At 39.0% G+C, this 17,973-nt stretch overlaps 1 protein-coding gene across 2 annotated transcripts in view; it reads left to right on the top strand.

Moving 5' to 3' along the window:
* LOC130926519 (von Willebrand factor C domain-containing protein 2-like) overlaps positions 1 to 16,547 on the top strand; it is a 42,519-nt gene extending 25,972 nt beyond the window's left edge. For both annotated transcript variants that reach the window (XM_057851440.1, XM_057851439.1), the window contains exon 4: positions 10,827 to 16,547. In XM_057851440.1, coding sequence (XP_057707423.1) covers positions 10,827 to 10,975 — 149 coding nt within the window. In that variant the 3' untranslated portion in view covers positions 10,976 to 16,547. The remainder of the gene's footprint in view (positions 1 to 10,826) is intronic.
* The last annotated feature ends 1,426 nt before the right edge of the window (positions 16,548 to 17,973 follow it).

Raw genomic sequence — 17,973 nt, 5'->3', positions numbered from 1 at the left:
CGAATTTTCGTGGACGAGGACCTGTTTCACCCAACCAGCAACAAAGTATTTATAAGCCTCCAAGCTCTTAAAGTTTTTCAAACTTTCGTGAGAATAGGCTGATTTTGTGTGGACAAGATAGTTGTACATATCAGGGTAGTTAGCAGATGTCAGGCAAATACGGCGGAGACAGCGGGTCGAAAAACATCGATTTAGGCATCAAATATGGATCTGGCGAATGGATAAACTGAAGCTTTTCCACATAACGCCTTTTATGCAACGCATCAAGTGAGTTTACGGCATCCGAAAGCACCGGGTCTTCCATGAAATGCATTATAAATTGCTCGATCAATTGAGACCATTGATAATACAGACACAAAATGACGGACAAGGGGGCGGAACCATACAGCGAGCACGTGATTTTGTGACGTCGGTGGGTAGGGTCTATAGTAACTTTCACGTGTATTGGTTCAGATAATACACCGTTCGATTGAGACCTTTGTTTTCTAAAAACTACATTTTGAAAACCTCCAGAGTAAATGTCTGGATTTTAATAGGAAATTGAAATTGCTATATTTGAACATAACTTCAATTATATTAACACAAACACATTACACTGTTGGCCAAAAGTACTGGCACCCCTGCAATTCTGTCAGATAATCCTCAATTTCTCCCAGAAAATGATTGCAATTACAAATGCTTTGGTAGTCAGTGCTGTTAATCTTTAAAAAAGTAATTAATTACAGTTACAAATTTCTTCTCCCAAAAATTAATTGCGTTAGTAACTTAGTTACCTGAATGTAAGAGTAATTAGTTACTTGGCAAAGTAACTGGTGATAATTTTCATGTTTTTTTTTTCTCAAGAAAAAAAAAAAAAAGGTCACACAATGTGAAGTTTAAAGGATTTTTTGGGACAATTGGCCCTAGCCCAATTCTTTACCCTAAACTTAACTAGACACAGGGGTATTGCGAATATTGCGATAACTAGATAGTAACCTTTGCTATGTGAGGAAGTCATTTAATGTTGTGAATCAACCGTTAAAGTCTGTCTACTTTTGACATGTGTAAGTTTTAAAACTATTTCATCATTTAAAGATAAATTTAAGTCAAGATTTTAACGCATCTAGTTCTAGTTCTTTATTATACATGTTGCTAATGCAGCCGTGTCTGTCATTTGCATCTACTTCTGTATATATGTGATATCTACCGAAGCATCATGTGGGCGTAGTTTGTAGGCTATCGGCTACAGTCAGGTATTATTGGAGCCACCTAGCATAGTAGCATCGCGTTTGCAACGGCGTCACCCTCCCTTGCCACCTCCCCACTTCTGCTCTGCTCTCTCATCTCCGTGAGTCCGTCTTTCTCAGACCTTTCTCGCGTCAGTCAACCAACATAGTAACGCTCGCCTTTCCCGCCTCAGTAACGGTAGCGGTGTTGCCAAGATGAGAAAAGTAATTAATTAGATTACACACTACTGAAGAAAATAACGCCGTTAGTAACGCTGTTACATTCTAATGCCGTTATTAACAACACTGTTGGTAGTAATATCTTCATTTATTTTGCTTGCAATGAAAAAATACAAAAGAGAATGAAGAAAAATATTTAAGTCATCATCATTTTACACAAAACTCCAAAAATGGGCCTGACAAAAGTATTGGCACCCTCAGCCTAATACTTGGTAGCACCACCATTAGACGAAATAACTGGGAACAACCGCTTCCGGTATCCATCAGTGAGATTCTTACAATGCTCTGCTGGAATTTTTAACTATTCTTCTTTGGCCAACTGCTCCAGGTCTCTGAGATTTGAAGGGTGCCTTCTCCAAACTGCCATTTTTAGATCTCTCCACAGGTGTTCTATGGGATTCAGGTCTGGACTTATTGCTGGCCACTTTAGAAGTCTCCAGTGCTTTCTCTTAGACCATTTTCTAGTGTTTTTTAAAGTGTGTTTTGCGTCATTGTCCTGCTGGAAGACCCTTGACCTCTGAGGGAGACCCAGCTTTCTCACACTGGGCCCTACATCATGCTGCAAAATTTGTTGGTAGTCTTCAGACTTCATAATGCCATGAACACGGTCAAGCAGTCCAGTGCCAGAGGCAGAAAAGCAAATCCAAAACATCAGGGAACCTCCGCCATGTTTGACTGTTGGGACCGTGTTGTTTTCTTTGAAGGCCTTGTTTTTTTTCCTGTAAACTGTACTCTTTCCCAAAAAGCTTTACTATTGTCTCATCTGACCAGAGAACATTCTTCCAAAACGTTTTTGGCTTCCTCAGGTAAGTTCTGGCAAACTCCAGCCTGGATTTTTCATGTCAGAGTCAGATGTGGGGTCTTCCTGGCTATCCTACCATAGAGTTTCATTCAGATGCCAACGGATAGTACGGGTTGACATTGTTGTACCCTCGGACTGCAGGACAGCTTGAATTTGTTTGGATGATAGTCAAGGTCCTTTATCCACCATCCGCGCAATCTTTCATTGAAATATCTCGTCAAATTTTCTTTTCCGTCCACATCTATGGAGGTTAGCCACAGTGCCATGGGCTTTACACTTATTGTCGACACCGCGCACGCCAGACACAGAAATATTCAGGTCTTTGGAGATGGACTTGTAGCCTTGAGATTTCCCATGCTTCCTCACAATTTTGCTTCTCAAGTCCTCGGACAGCTATTTGGTCTTTTTTTCCTCCATGCTCAGTGGTACACACAAGGACACAGGACAGAGGTTGAGTCAACTTTAATCCATTTTTACTGGCTGCCTGTGTGATTAGTTATTGCCACCGCCTGTTACTGTATGTGCCACAGGTAAGTAACAAGTGTTGTTAATTACACAAATTAATGAAGCATCACGTGATTTTTCAAAGGGTGCTTTTGTCTGGTCCATTTTTGGAGTTTGTGTAAAATGATAATGATTTTTTTCCCATTCTCTTTTGTGTTTTTTCATTGCAAGCAAAATAAATGAAGATATTACTACCAAAGCATTTGAATTAATTTATTAATAATTTTCTGAGCGAAACTGAGCATTATCTGACAGAATTGAAGGGGTGCCAATACTTTTGGCCAGCAGAGTAAATACAAACCTGTTAATTATCTCTTAACTATTCAGGAATGCTAAAAATAAACATTTATCTTCAGACCACTCAATAGTGTATGTCTAAATAAGTTAAATACAGTGGTACCTCTACATACGATCGCTTCGACACACGAACTTTTCGACATCCGACGTAAAATTTGACTCGCCATTTGTTTCTACATCCGACGACATGCTCGAAATACGACGACAACGGCAGCACCGCAGACGAATGCACGGCGGATTTTCTTGTGTGACAAATCAACACAGGTTTCAGAAAAGGTTGGTACAGGTGGTGAAACAAGGAAAAAGTTGACGCTTACCTTCTAAATGAAGATGCAAATGACAGAAAAATATGAGCGTAGGGTGGGCATCCGTGAAATGGCTCAACAATACATCTCCACGGTCCTCCTCCGACCATCGTTCGCCAGTCTTTATAAGTTAAGCTGACAATTCTTATTGTGGTAACATCTCCAGAGAAATCGCCAGCTTCGCCACGTTTTCATCATTTCTTTCACAACTTATTCAACACAAAACGCCTGCTGTCTGCCGCAATTGACGATGTTCTCAAGAAAGCATTGAAAGCGAAAGTAAACTTTCACCCGCTCCCCTCCCTCTTTGTCACGTCAGCGCCGCGGTGCCTTCAGGTACAGAAAAAAACGTCCGCCTTATTAGAACCCGTTTCGTTACACTATTACAGGAATTATTATTATTATTATATTATTAATCCGATTTTTATTTATTATTTATTTGTTTTGCTATATGTAATTGCCATTTGTAATAGTACCAGCAGTATTTTTTAAGGATTTAGTGCAGGTTTTTGGGCTGTGGAACGAATTAATGGAATTATAATGTATTCCTATGGGAAAATCCTGCTCGACATACGACCATTTCGACTTACAAACAAGCTCCTGGAACGGATTAACTTCGTATGTAGAGGTACCACTGTATAACTGAAAAAAAATTTTTTTGAGTCAGAATATAACAAAAATAAATAAAAATGGAGCCTTCTTTCACGTAAAACACTTCTGCTTTTGTCCACATGCACAGCCAAACCCAACAAAAAATGAATTTTTTTTACCTCGATTATGATTAATGTATGATTGTCTGAGAAAAATGTGTGCATAGGCTGCAAATAACATTTTTTTAATAAATAATGTAGAAAACAAATTAATACATTATAAATAAATGCAAGTCATCAGCCAATCATACGTGCGTTTGAGGGGGATAAAAGTGACATGAAAGTGAAAAGGGGTAAATGTCAGTCTGAACATCATAAAAATAATTCACTTAATTATGGTAGGGTCAATTATATCCGAACAACATATGGGAAGACAATTATGGTAGGGTCAATTATATCCTTACATTTGGAAAGACAATCTAAATTACCTATGTAACTGAACTCAATATATATTGCAAATAAGGTTGCTTAAAAGTTAGTTAGGGACAATTTAAGCATCCTGAAAAGCTGGTAGTTTTATGTCCCTACCGTCTCTATGCAAACCTACGCCCTTGGGACATGTCCACTTTTCACTTCCTGTTCATGGTGTCCGGCGGCTTTTATAAATTCATGAAAATGGCCCGTTTTCATTATTTTTCACGGGACCAATTAGCGTGTGTTGTGTGTGTTGACTGACGCTTTGCACAGAATACTACAGTACTGTGCTGCCTGTGGCGTGTTCCCAGAGAGCCTGGTTAGTTGTTAAGACTTTTATGACGATCAATACGTTTTTATCAAATGCTCATGTAGCCAAAAGAGTAATTAAGACAAAACTACCTTGATACTACTGTGGATACAAAATTTGCTCATTTGTGCGCAGTCACATACTGGCTTCATGGCGTCAACTGTCAATGCTCACTGAAAACAAACCTTCGTCACGACAGGAGGTCACATGCTTTTACTTTTTTTGAGTTTTGTACTTGTGTGATCTGTAAAATACCGTTTGGTGTTGCATTGTTGCACTGCCGATGATTGTAAACTTCTATAGCAATGTCTGATCTTGCCTCGACTACCGTTGCTCGCTAATAGGTTAGCTGTCAGTGAGCAAAGGCACGCTAGGCATTATGGTGAATGTAGTTTTAAACTGCCGCGTTTGGAAACACGCTGGTTGAATCGTTTCGTTTTTCGGCTTTTATTTGCGTGCAATCTACAATGAACACTGAATGAGAATAACGATTGAGTGGGAATAACAATCTGTCAAAGACGATTGTCATGTTAGTAATTTGTAAAAATGTTTAGTTCGCAAATAGCCTACTGTGCCTACTGAATTTCCATTGTATTATTATTATTATTTATCATTATTTAATTGTTTTTTTTGTTTTTGCGTTTTTATTGTTTGATTATTTTTTAGGAATAATAAAGCCTATTGTGTAACCTCTGAGAATTGGAATTTGTGTCTTTAGTTATATATTATATGGGTATAATTCTTTTTAATAAAACTGATTTTTTCTATCCAGACGGAGGAGGCACTCTTTAAATATATTCAAGTTATACAGGCGTCTTTGAGTGAAGTATGAGTAAAATTCAAGTATCTCGACACTGGGCCGAGTGTCCTCTTTTTTGGAAATCAAAATATGGTCACCCTAGTTCAGACATTTGTGAGTTTGTCCGTGTGTAGTTTGGGTTACTTCCTGGTTTATGGCCAACTCCACTGATATCATAGTGGCTGAAAATTTCTAAAATCCATTAATTGATCATTAGGATTAGGATTAGGATGGTTACGATCTGAAAATGGATCAGAACAGCCAGTCAATGAGTCAAATACCCATATCAACAGTTTATCCTATGCCTTTAAGCCAAAGAAAACGACTTTTGTTGCAGTATACGGTCGTAGAGCTCATCGTTACCATGATAAAGAGGGAAGTGACCTTGATGCTCCAACAGCGCTGCCTGACTGCTTCTGTTTGACCTGAATCAGAGATAATCACTCCTACGTACTATCAAAGTATTTTGTGCTCACCATTGCCTTGATGAAACGTCATTTAAAACTTCTAGCCAGATTACTTTCACCGTCGAGTGGCAAATGCCCTCGAGACCCAAGCAATGTCGCTCATTAAAATTCATACTGACGTTTGTAACTTTTCTCTCCCCATTTGCCCCTTTATGGCTTTGTTCTGCTGTAGCACTCATCTGCATTTGTGTGGTACCATGCCTCACTTCCCTTCAGGGTTCATAGAAAGTGATTTGAAATGAGCTAATTAACTAATGATTGAGTACTCTGTATGATCTTTGAAGTTTTTTGAAGCCAACTTATTCAGTCATTGATTTGGAATTATTATCAAAATTATGGTTTGTTTCCAATTCAGTCCATAATGTGCAGAGTTGGGTGGGTACACACGTTTGTAACGTGTTTTCAAAATAAACTCCATTTTTCTTTCAGACATTTGCCTCAATTTCCAAAAGCTGACTACTTACTTGTGAATGTCACATGCTTCTTCAACTTCAACAAGCTTATTTATCAACAGTTGCAACTGAGAAGTGACATTTTCTTTTACATTTTTCTTCCAATTGGATGATAAAATCTTTTGTACGTCTGCATGTAGCTCAACTTTACATAGCTGATCTTGTTTCCATCGACCCCAAAATAAGACTGAATGACTGTCTCAGCACTCTAAGTGTAGTGCACTCGCTTTTGAATCAATTGCCTGAACATTCTTTAGAATCATTAACAATACTCTACTGTCATAAACATCTATAAAGTCCTGGAGCTTTCCTCCATTGTATGACAACAGCTCACGTACAAAGGAATTATATGACAACAGCTCACGTACAAAGGAATTAAATGCAAGGCTCATGATAAATGACCATCTCAACACCTCACCACCTCAACATTTTCCCTCGGATACTTTCCACCTTCCGCTTTTTTGTCCCAATGTTGACTACATACTGTGACTTAATAATACACACATAGCAGGCCTACAGATGCTTCTTGGTGAGAGATAATCCATCCTTAAAGGACACAGTGACAACCCTTGGCATTTAAGGGTAGTCTTGTCATTTCTATGCTCCCTCGAGAGCTTCAGGTCGAGCTCTGGCAGCAAAATAAATCTCAGTGAGACTGGCCGACTGGTGTGAGTGTGGAGTGGGGACTATAATAAGGGCTGTACTGCTTCCACAAACATTTCAGGTAAATGGCAGGAGACTGGAAGGACAAAACACCCACCTGTAATGTCCCTCCTTTACGTTTCAAAGCAAGATACAATGAATATGAAATGAATGATGTCCCACCAAAATGTGTGGTAAGTGGCACACCATTAGCAGGAACTGACTTGTTACTGCTCTAAAATTAACGAGGAAATTAGCGAAAATGAATTCTTATTCAGTGTTTATTAATTATTGTAATAATTGTTGTCCACCATTGACAACGTTAGACATTCAATTACAGGTAGTCTCCAGGTTACGATGTACGTGATTTCGACTTTATGATGCCGGAGTCTTGTCTGCCATTTTGTCTTCACTCAGTTTAAAAATAGGTTTAAAGAAATTTTAAATATCCATCTTGCCTCCTCTGGTGTAGTTTTGGCTTAGCAAAGCAAAGGATAGTCTCCGAGGTGCTAGTCTCATGATCTGTTTGAAAAATGATTTTGACCCATTATGAAAACTTTACGTTGTAGGATTTTTGTTCATTTCATTAATTTTTATTGTTTGTTTTATTGCTTTACAACTTTTGGAGACAACATTTTAACGGCTACGTCTTTATTTCAAAGGGGATGTTCAGAATTTTTTACAGTAGGCTTAATCTTGGAGTTAGCCGGGGTTTAATTAGTCGTAGGAGTTGATTTAAACAAATTTTGTGCAATTTGGTGTTAAATGGTGGTAAACTTATATAGCGCTTTTCCAACTTTCAAGGCGCTCAAAGCGCTTTACACTATCGCGCCATTCACCTACTGGTGACGCAGCACCAGGAGCAACATGGGGTTCAGTATCTTGCTCAAGGATACTTAGGCGAGTTCATCAGGGCGAAGAATCGAACCCACAACCTCTGGGTTGGGGGACGACTACTCTACCACTGAGCCACGCCACCCCATAATAATTCGTCAGTTATTTGTTAGTTTTAGGGCTCCGGAATGGCTAAGCTAGGGCGAGTCAATGGCTGGTCGACTAATTAAACCCGCGCTAACTCAAAGATTAAGCCTTATGTGAAAAACTCAATTACATGCGATGACATTTTTCAGTTACTTTTATGTTGAGGCAGCAAAAGGGGAAAAAAATGGTAAAAAGTAACTGATGTTACTTTTAAAGTAACTTAGTTACTTTGATAATAATCAGTAAAGTAACTAGATTACTTTTTTTACGTGTAATCAGTAATTAAATTACTTTTTAAAGTAATCCGTGACAACACTGTATACTGGACTGTCTCAGGAAATTAGAATACACAATATTCTAATTTTTTGAGACAGTCCTGTGTATATATACAGGACTGTCTCAGGAAATTAGAATACACAATATTCTAATTTCCTGAGACAGTCCTGTATATATACACAGGACTGTCTCAAAAAATTAGAATATTGTGTATTCTAATTTTCTGAGACAGTCCAGTATAGCCTACAGCAAAACCCTAACTGTAGGTGAGAGCACGCGAGGGCATAATCAAAGACGCCATGATTTTAACAAGATATTATCCCGTACTTACCTCATTTCGATCCAAAAACTCCATGTAGCATGTATCACTGAGTGTCAAGACACAGTTGGGAATGGTAACAGACGGATTTTGGGGGGATCTTATGGGTGAAACATGGTAATATAACAAGGGTCGCGATGCAGAAATCACAGACATCAAGGATTGGTCGAGATTTTCTTTTTCATATATTTACCCTTTTAAATGTTATTTTTTTCCAATTTTTCTTTGTTTGGATTGATTATTTATCATCTAACATATCGGGGGAAAGCGACAGCAACAAAAAAAAATACAGTTTAGCGATAGTTATGAGGTAGATATCCGTGACTTATTTACAGACACCAGTTTTTCTCATTGTGACGTAATTTGTTTAAAAGTTTAAAATATGCGAGTGAATAATTTTTTGAAGTTGTTTCTTTTTTTTATCGAAATTTAGACATTGATTAATGATTTGAAGCTAAAAAAGACATTTTGAATAATGAATAGAATTACTTACCTTCTTTTTATGGCTGGGTTGAAACAAAAGCGGTTGCGCAACATTTGTAAACGGGGGTTTCCAGGGTAAAACGGAAAAATTAAAAATAGTTCGGGGGTTAATGCGCCATGAATCTCCTATGGCAGCATGTTGTTCTATCAAACACAACAGTTCTTTTGGCTTAAAATACAGCAGTTTATTTTAAAGAGGGGTGCAAGAGCAGACACTGCTTTTTCAGCCATATATACATATGTTTACTTTTGTTTTGGGATGCACGCTTTTATTTTGGCACAGGAAGCGCAGAGCATGTACTACTTCCGCACACGAGTAGGAGCGCATGTACACACGAAGAAGAGCGCACGTGCACACACGAGGAAGAGCGCATTTGAACCCATTATGAAGTGGGCGAGAGACGAGTGAGAAAAAGGGGATAGTTTACAGCTGTAAGCCTGGGCGCATATGTTGCTTGTGAAGCATCCACAGAGGCAATGCCTGTACATAACAGCTCTTATACTGTTTATTGTGCGTTTTCAATTGTGGTGGAATACTTTTTGATGATGTGCGGACGCTAACTGATACATGCTAATCATTTGTGCGGATTGTTGTTGCTGTATCAGCAGCTAGTTATAAACGCAAATTTGAATTGCTGTTATTGTAGATGAAACTGATTCAATTTGATTTTTATTTTAGTTTTATTCTGCAAGTGTTGATGCAAACCACACGGACATCTGACATCATCATTTCGAAGCTTAGCTCGCTGTCTAGCTAGGAATTAGCTCCAACGTCTTGGCGAGGACAGTACAATGACAATATAATAGGTTTTTGGATAGTTATTTTGAGATTTAGGGGAACTAAAAAGGGTTAATTCCGACTTGACGTGCAAATTCGGGTTACGTCGCCAATGTACGAATGGAACTCGTTCCTAACCCGGGGACTACCTGTGATTGAAACTGTGAAGACTGGCTGTGAATTCTCATCTTTCAGTACCATTGATGACGCTAGATGTCTAATCCATTTTGGCTGGGAGGAGTTCAAAAACCATCACTGGCAGCCACTGAGTTAAATCAGAGGCATTAATCAATACTTTCAATGCAAGCTACTGCATGTAATGGAATGATGGGACAACACCTCGCTGTGGCCACTCAGGGGAAGCCTAAGGTGGAACATTTTATGGACTAATTTATAGACTAATTTAAAGTCACCGTCATGCCTTTTTAACAGCCGAATGATTGACTGAAATAATTAAAACTGGGAAGGATTCATGGCTCTAGCTAGCACTTCAGTATCCAAGCATCTCAAAGAAGGGACAACAGTTGTATCCTATAAAAATAAATATTGCCATTTCATTGTGATACATCAGAGGCGATGAAGATGACTGTAGCTTTCCCAAGCTGATTTCCGCTCTCTTCCTTCTGTTTCTTCTGTTCTTGAGCCACTGCGCACCGCCAAGCCAATGCCTGGCAGTCGACCATGCTTACGTCGCATTAGGATGCAAGGCGTTCCATGTCCAGAGAGAAGGGGAAACTAACAAAAGCGCTTAAGTGTTGCAAACACAAGCTCGTCTGTGCACGTCTGTGAAAATAGTCTGCTCCGACTGCAGCCTTACAGGAAAAGTTCTCAGGAGAACCACATCCGCTCTTTGTCTCTCTAATTCCCTCTTTCCTGTTTTCCTCTGACTTCCCGTGTGGCAGGTCCAAATTGCTTCGCTGGCTCGACCATCATCCCAGCTGGAATTGAAGTAAAAGTGGACGACTGCACCATCTGCCGCTGCCACAACGGAGATTGGTGGAAACCGGCTCAGTGCTTGCGGCGTGAGTGCCTCAACGGCCAGTCATCGTAGAGAGACTCCAGTGGGGACTAATGCACCATTTTATAGGTTCTGGAAGGAGCACAATTCTGAAACAACCAGAAGAGGAACACTGTACAGATACTGTCAGAAGCGTAGTGTGATTCCACAGTTGATGATGGTTATGATGATAGTGGTGTGGCTGTCTCCGGTCTTTTCCCACAACTTTTCTCTAATATGTACAGGATTTGACTTGCTGCTGTCAACATTTAAGAGTTGAACTTTCTTCACCGTGGGCAACGTGAATTAATCATAATGTTTGTTTTTGTTGTTCCTGTCAGACACGACCTAACAGCAGGAAAAGGGACTGCAAGCACATGTCTGTGCTAGTTGTTTTTTCTCTGAGGAGGATTAAAACACATTGTCACAAATTCACTTGAAAAGCTTGTTTACAGGATGTATGTCACATTGAAATGTGTATTTCCAATTACGGTTTGAATTCACCTACTGTACAACACTGATTGATGCTATTGTTCATTAAATTAGATTGTATTGATTTCTGCTGAGTTGCAACATAACAAAAAGTATTAAATGTGCCCTTTTAGGAAAAAAAAATAAAAGTTGCAAAATCATATACTGACAAACATGTTGAGACAAGTTAAGGCTAGACTTATTATGTTTAATAAATGATGAAATGGTCAGTGTTTTCACACTTACAATCAACACCATTACCAGTATGAGAAATTGGCTTGTGCCTGTGATTCTCTTCCTGAAACAATTGCTTTTCCAAAACATATTTATACAGTATATATACGTATATTTATATATATATTTATAAAGGTAGTCCCCGGTTTAAGAATGAACTCCGTTCCTGCGCTGGCGACGTAACACGAATTTCTGCGCAAGTCGGAATTAACTCTTTAAGTACCCTTATTCTCCAAATAACTATCCAAAAACATGTATTATACATCATAGTAATAAAATAAGGTAAATAGATATTTTTCCCCGCCCTTAACATCGATCACACCATACTTCTTACAACTGACATTTATTTATTTGACACCGTCAAACTATGAACACACATTTAGAAAATACAATCATGACAGAGTGTACGATAATGCTTTAAAGTAAATCAGTAAGGAAATATTTGCTTACAAAAACACCTAAATGGCTGCACAATAATGCTGAGGGAAATAAGGTCCAAGTCTTGGGTAATTCAATGAGGAAAACAGCAACTATGAGTGGCACCGGTTCCGCGGTGAAAACGAACGCTACTCAAAAAACTAGCAGGCTGATAGCGAGCTAATGGAGGGGTATCACTGAGCCTGTGCTGTTTACCCTTTCTCTCTGCCTTCTTGTAATGTTAATTGGCGTTCACCCCCGCTTCCCAATGTGAAAGCAACGCTCGAAATCAATAAAAAAGTAGCCCTGGCGTAACGTCATACAAGTCCGAGTGCAACAAAGGAAAGCACACCGCATAAATAGTATAATGAAATACCAGATATGCATGGCAATTACAGATCAACCATTTTAATTTAATGAATACCAAAATTAAATGACAAATAATATACTGTATTTACCGTCAATGTTGAGAGGTGGCGGACAAGACACGGTTACGCGATGTGAAACAACAACAACAAAAAATGACTGGAGACAAAATGGCGGACGAAACTCACGCGTCCTAAAGTTGTAATTACGTAAGTCGGGTACGTCTTAACGTGGGGATTACCTGTATATACTAGTATATACAAGTATATATATTATATACTGTATACAGTCTTGTGAAAAACTTGGGACACCCCATTAAATATTCAGTTCTTTATTAAGGAATGTTTGCATATTAATGTCTGATCTTGTTTTTCCTTATTTCAGGATAAGAAAGTGATTTAATTGCAGGTAAACAACAAAAATTAACATTGTTTTACTCATTAACCCAATATAATCAACAAAAATGCATATTCTAACAGAGGAAAAAGTTAGGACACCCTACCACCTCATAGCTAGTGTTACCCCCTTTGGATGAAATAACGTCAGTGAGATGCTTTTTGTAGCCATCTACCAGTCTTTGACATCGGTCTGAAGAAAGTTTGCCCCACTCCACAATACAGAATACAGTGGAATGGCTGATTTTGTATTCTTTTGAGATCTTTTGAAATCCCGTATCAGAGTCGTAGGCATCTACAATCTTCTTTCTGAAGGCCTCAGACTGCTCCTTTGATCTCACCATGGTGTTTTCTCTCACTTCAACAGTTAGGGGCACACCAAACTCAATGTGAGGTTTAAATAAGGCATGCCTCCTTCAAAACACTGGGTAATGATGTTCTAATCATGTGCACCTGATGTGATACACTTGTGATTTTAGCCATTTTAAGTGGGATTGAATGTGGGGGTTTCCCAATTTATTCCTCAACAGAAATTGCATTTATTTAAAATAACATTTCACAGAAAGTTACAAAATATCTTTTTTCTCCAATTTTAATTGTTTAGTTCTGTTACTTCAATCTCTCAAGATTATTAAAATTAATGTTAAATATCCATACGACCAAATATTAGAAAACACACAGGCTTCCATAGGGAGTCCTAATTTTTTCACATGACTGTATATTACATCCATACATACATATACACACTACCATTCAAAAGTTTGGGGTCTAAGTGACCCCACTGTGTTTGTCTCTGCCTGTTGGTCTTGGGTTTCGTATGTGATTATCACAATAAGATTACGTCATACCTAGTTGTTTAGGATTTTTATTCTCTCAAAAGAAAATGACTTCTGTTGTTACATCATTACATTCTCATCATCATGCTACCAATCTTGTTTTGTCAGAGAAATTTCTCACACCACCGTAGTATTGATACAGTAGGCTATACTTACAGTATATCAAATGAAAAGTGTAAGATTGGGAAAGAGATGGCCGATTTTACAGATATTTACTACAGTCAACCTAAAAACAAAGTTTCTTTGTTATTTAATTGGAAACTCCAATTTTGCTTTTTCATAGAGGTGCTCCAAATATGGCCACAAACCAAATGTTTTTACTTGCAAACAAAGTAATTAGCGTGCCAAGAGCAGCCTGCTTCTATTCCCCTTGATCAAGCGGTTTGCAGAGTTTTAAATCCTCCAGCTGGGTGCTTGGCAGTGCTGTAGCCTGCAAGCAGGGGAGCAGACAAAAGGGGGAATCTGCAAATGCTTTTAAGCAGCATTAACATGCACATTGTCATCCTGAGTAATCACTAGCACTCAGTTCCTACGTGTAGCTTCACTGGTAAAAATGTATCTGTGGACTTTCAAAATGCTAAATATTGTGCTCTAGCTATTCTGTTTAAATAACTTCAATGTGGTGTATTAATGATTGGATGAATTTTTCATTTGACTTTACAGTACACTGGTACAATAGTCCAAATACCTCATGAGAGTAGTTTTGTTAATGCTTCAATGCTTTAGCATTGGTATTACTGTCACTCATCGCAAACCCCAACCAAGAAAATAATCAAAAACACTTCATGAAGCAGCCTTACACCATTTGTGTGTCCATATGGTTGTTAAGTCACTACACTATACTTCCAAATTCATGGAGGATGACGAAGAGATGGCTCTTCAGCCAGAGACATTCAATTAACTCTTGGCCTATCTCACCCCAGCTACAAAGTCTCATGCTTACTCCATTTTGAGTTTTTCTGCCTCCTGCGTCCTTCAAAATGACTTCTGTGGATATAAGGAACAAAGCTTGTCGGAGCTAGACTTTTGCACGGTTTCATGAAATCAGCTGGGTTCAGGTAAGGTTCACAACCCAATGTTTTTGACATGAGAAATACTCACCAGCAACTCAGCCTTGCTGTCCAGTAAAGCAGTCATATCATCTATCATCAGAGCTCCCCCATCCAAATAATCTCTTCCTGCTAACCTTTGAGAGCCTTTTCTTGGCTGCTGATGGATGGTCCACCTAATAGCAGCATTTGGCACCTTATAATTAGATAGTAATGAAAATCAGATAAAGACCAATGACTTATGAATGGTTGTCGTATCAAGGTGCAGCAGCAATTGGTAGGTTAAATCTTGGGCGCAAAAACTGAGCTAACGTCATATCCATTATTAAGCAGCTGTGATTTAAAGTCTTTCCGGGCGGAAAGACAAGAGCCCATCCATCTGGCTTGAGGTATGAAGACACCTTTGGTTTATCAATCACAACCATAGCACTCCAGACATCTTGAGACTAATAAACAGTTATTTATCTTCATTATACATATCGCAGCCTTGTTAGAATTCTGTCCATGTGTATGTGCTCGTACAATTTGGAGTGACTCTACCGAGCAGCAAGAAAAAGGACTGTGAGCGCTTGATGAAAAGAAAAGGCTTCGAGACATTGCTCTCACCACTGATGCCTTTTCGTTCTAAAAGGATAAATGAAGGTTGCTCTTTGGTGTTGTGGAAAAAGCACAAAAGGCTTCAACGTTAATAAGCATCCATTTTACTCCACTGGAAGCCTTTCAGACCTGGCTTGAAACGAAAACAGACTGGACCCCGGACCGTCAGTGGACAGTCAATTAAAAGGCCGTCGCAAATGGCGCAGTGAGTCAACGACGACAAAACCAATGGACTTTCTGTGTCCATTTCACTATAACTATATTGGACTGTAGATTCATATGTAAAAATAAGAATGTTTCTTTGAAAAAAATGACATTTGTTCAACTAAAACAGTAGATTCAGTGTTGACATAGACCAGGGATCGGCATCCCGCGGCCCCTGAAGCCAGATGCGGCTCTTTGATCACTCTTATGCGGGTCAGTTTTTTAATTTAATACATGTATACTTCATTAAAATTTATTCTGGTGCTTTCGAGATTTAACAAAGAAGTTCAACTGCCCTAGAGTAAGCAGATCAAGTCAGGTTCACTGGTTTGTGTGCTCGATAGCATTACACTCTCACAGGTCATGAATTCACCAACTGTGTAAAGCAGGGGTCTCTAAACCAGTCCTCGAGGGCCGCTGTGGGTCCTGGTTTTTGTTCATACTGATCAAGCACAGACCTTTTAACCAATGTGGTTTCTACTAAAACAAGCAGCACCTGACTGCAATCAACTGATTACACTTATAAAACCCCAGATTGGTGACAAGGTGTGGTCTTGTTTTGTTGGGAGTGAAATCCTGCACCCACTGCGGCCCTATGTGGAATAGTTTGGAGACCACTGGTGTAAAGTCAAGGTTGCTGCTCAAAAGTACATACCTGCAAGACTTTGCGCCATTAAAAGGTGCAAAGACGTGTGGGCAAGCGTGACTTTACTTTGCTCACTCACGGAGGTCATGAATTGACCAACCAATGTAACCAATGTAAATTAACGGTTGTCACTTGGAAGGTGTACCCACAAGTCTTTGCACCATTTATAGGCATAAAATTTGAATAAAAATTAAGAGGATCACTTTAAGGGAGCAGGACATATGCGGATTTTGGGTGGAAGGGGGGCAATGGCCCCCATGGTGGCCCAAAAATTAAATTTCATTTAACTGACTTATATTGACCTATATATCAATTTAAAACACATACCTAGCCGGTAAAATGCTGTCTACTTATAAAGCAATAAAACAACAAAAATGAATGAAATAAACAAGAATCCTACAAAGTATTACATTATGGGTAAAAATTATTTTTTGAACAAGTCATTTGAGGAGCACCTTAGAGATGGTCCTTTGCTTTGCTTAGTCAAAACTACACCTGAGGAGGCAAGATATATTCGGAATTTCTTTAAACCAAGGCTTCAAAAACAACTGAGCTTAACTGAGGATTGCGCACGAACAGTGTCAAGATGTACAGTATATACAGTATATATACACACACACATATATATACAGGGGTGCACATAATTTTTTTGCCCAGGTTCTCAGAGGAGGACCTGGAGATATGACTTGGTCCTCATTGAGCTTGAGAGCCAACCCGCCTGATGCGATAAATTTATGACAAGCTTTACTTAGAGCCAATTAACTTGAATTAATTATATTAACAATTAATGCTTGATTAACATCAACTGGCACAACAAAATTGCCATTACTTTGAAATGTAAAGAAATAAAAAGCACCAATTCAAAATAAAGGGCATTATGCGGCTCCCACATTAACTCCAACCCTTTTTAAAAGTGGGATGTCCTCCTCATAAGACCTTATTGAACGTGCATGTTTAGCTTTGTAAAATGCGAGCAAAAACACGTTTGTCAGTGCATGTCGCTGTTCATTACCTTTATTCCGCCACTTGTCCATAGGGCGAGCGGGGTCCTGTTTGACATCGATAGTTTGCTTAATTGCCACATGCTGTTTTTTTCGTGCTTTTCAAAGTTTGGATGGCTGAAATTCTTTGACCCTACATAAAATGCGCTGCTCTTATCGGCGACATTGGGATTCTCACAGCACATTTTGTACCGCATTTCCGTGCGAGCATCATTTGCTTCTAGCCATGGTACCTCCTACTTTTCAGCAAAAGTCAATTTTTTCGGTAGCTCCGGTGACGTCTCTGTCGTCTGTCTGTCTTTTGACGGGGGTGGGGGAACACGGAAGTAATTACTCAGTGGCCTGCCTCTTTGACATTTTGAGAAGTTATTTTCTCGTGTCCGCCGCAAATACGGTGGTCAGCCATCGGTACGCAAAAGCGTATGGAAGTCGTTGAGGGCCAGCGCGTTTGTCTACGTCCGGTACGCATGCGCGCATGCGGACCACTTATGTGCACCCCTGTATATATATATATATATATATATATATATATATATATATATATATATATATATATGGTGGAAAACACTCAGGTGGCTTTAAGTTCCACTCTGAGACCCCCAGTTTGGCCAAATTTCAAAATTGTCCGATATGCACAAGTGATACATCATTGAAAGCTTGAATTCTCAAGTTTCTGGGGTAAGAAAAAATTTTGAACAGGAGGGCATTTAAAAAATAATAATAATAATAAATAAATACACAGCGAAACCCTGGAGGTGAGCGCACGAGAGAGCAGAATTAAAGACGCCATGACTTTAACGAGATATTATCGCGTACTTGCCTTATTTCGATCCAAA

The sequence above is a fragment of the Corythoichthys intestinalis genome, chromosome 12, assembly GCF_030265065.1.
Source record: "Corythoichthys intestinalis isolate RoL2023-P3 chromosome 12, ASM3026506v1, whole genome shotgun sequence".
NCBI classification, from domain to species: domain Eukaryota; kingdom Metazoa; phylum Chordata; class Actinopteri; order Syngnathiformes; family Syngnathidae; genus Corythoichthys; species Corythoichthys intestinalis.
The sequence above is the reverse complement of the archived record's forward strand: the minus strand, read 5'-3'. Positions and strand labels throughout refer to the sequence as shown.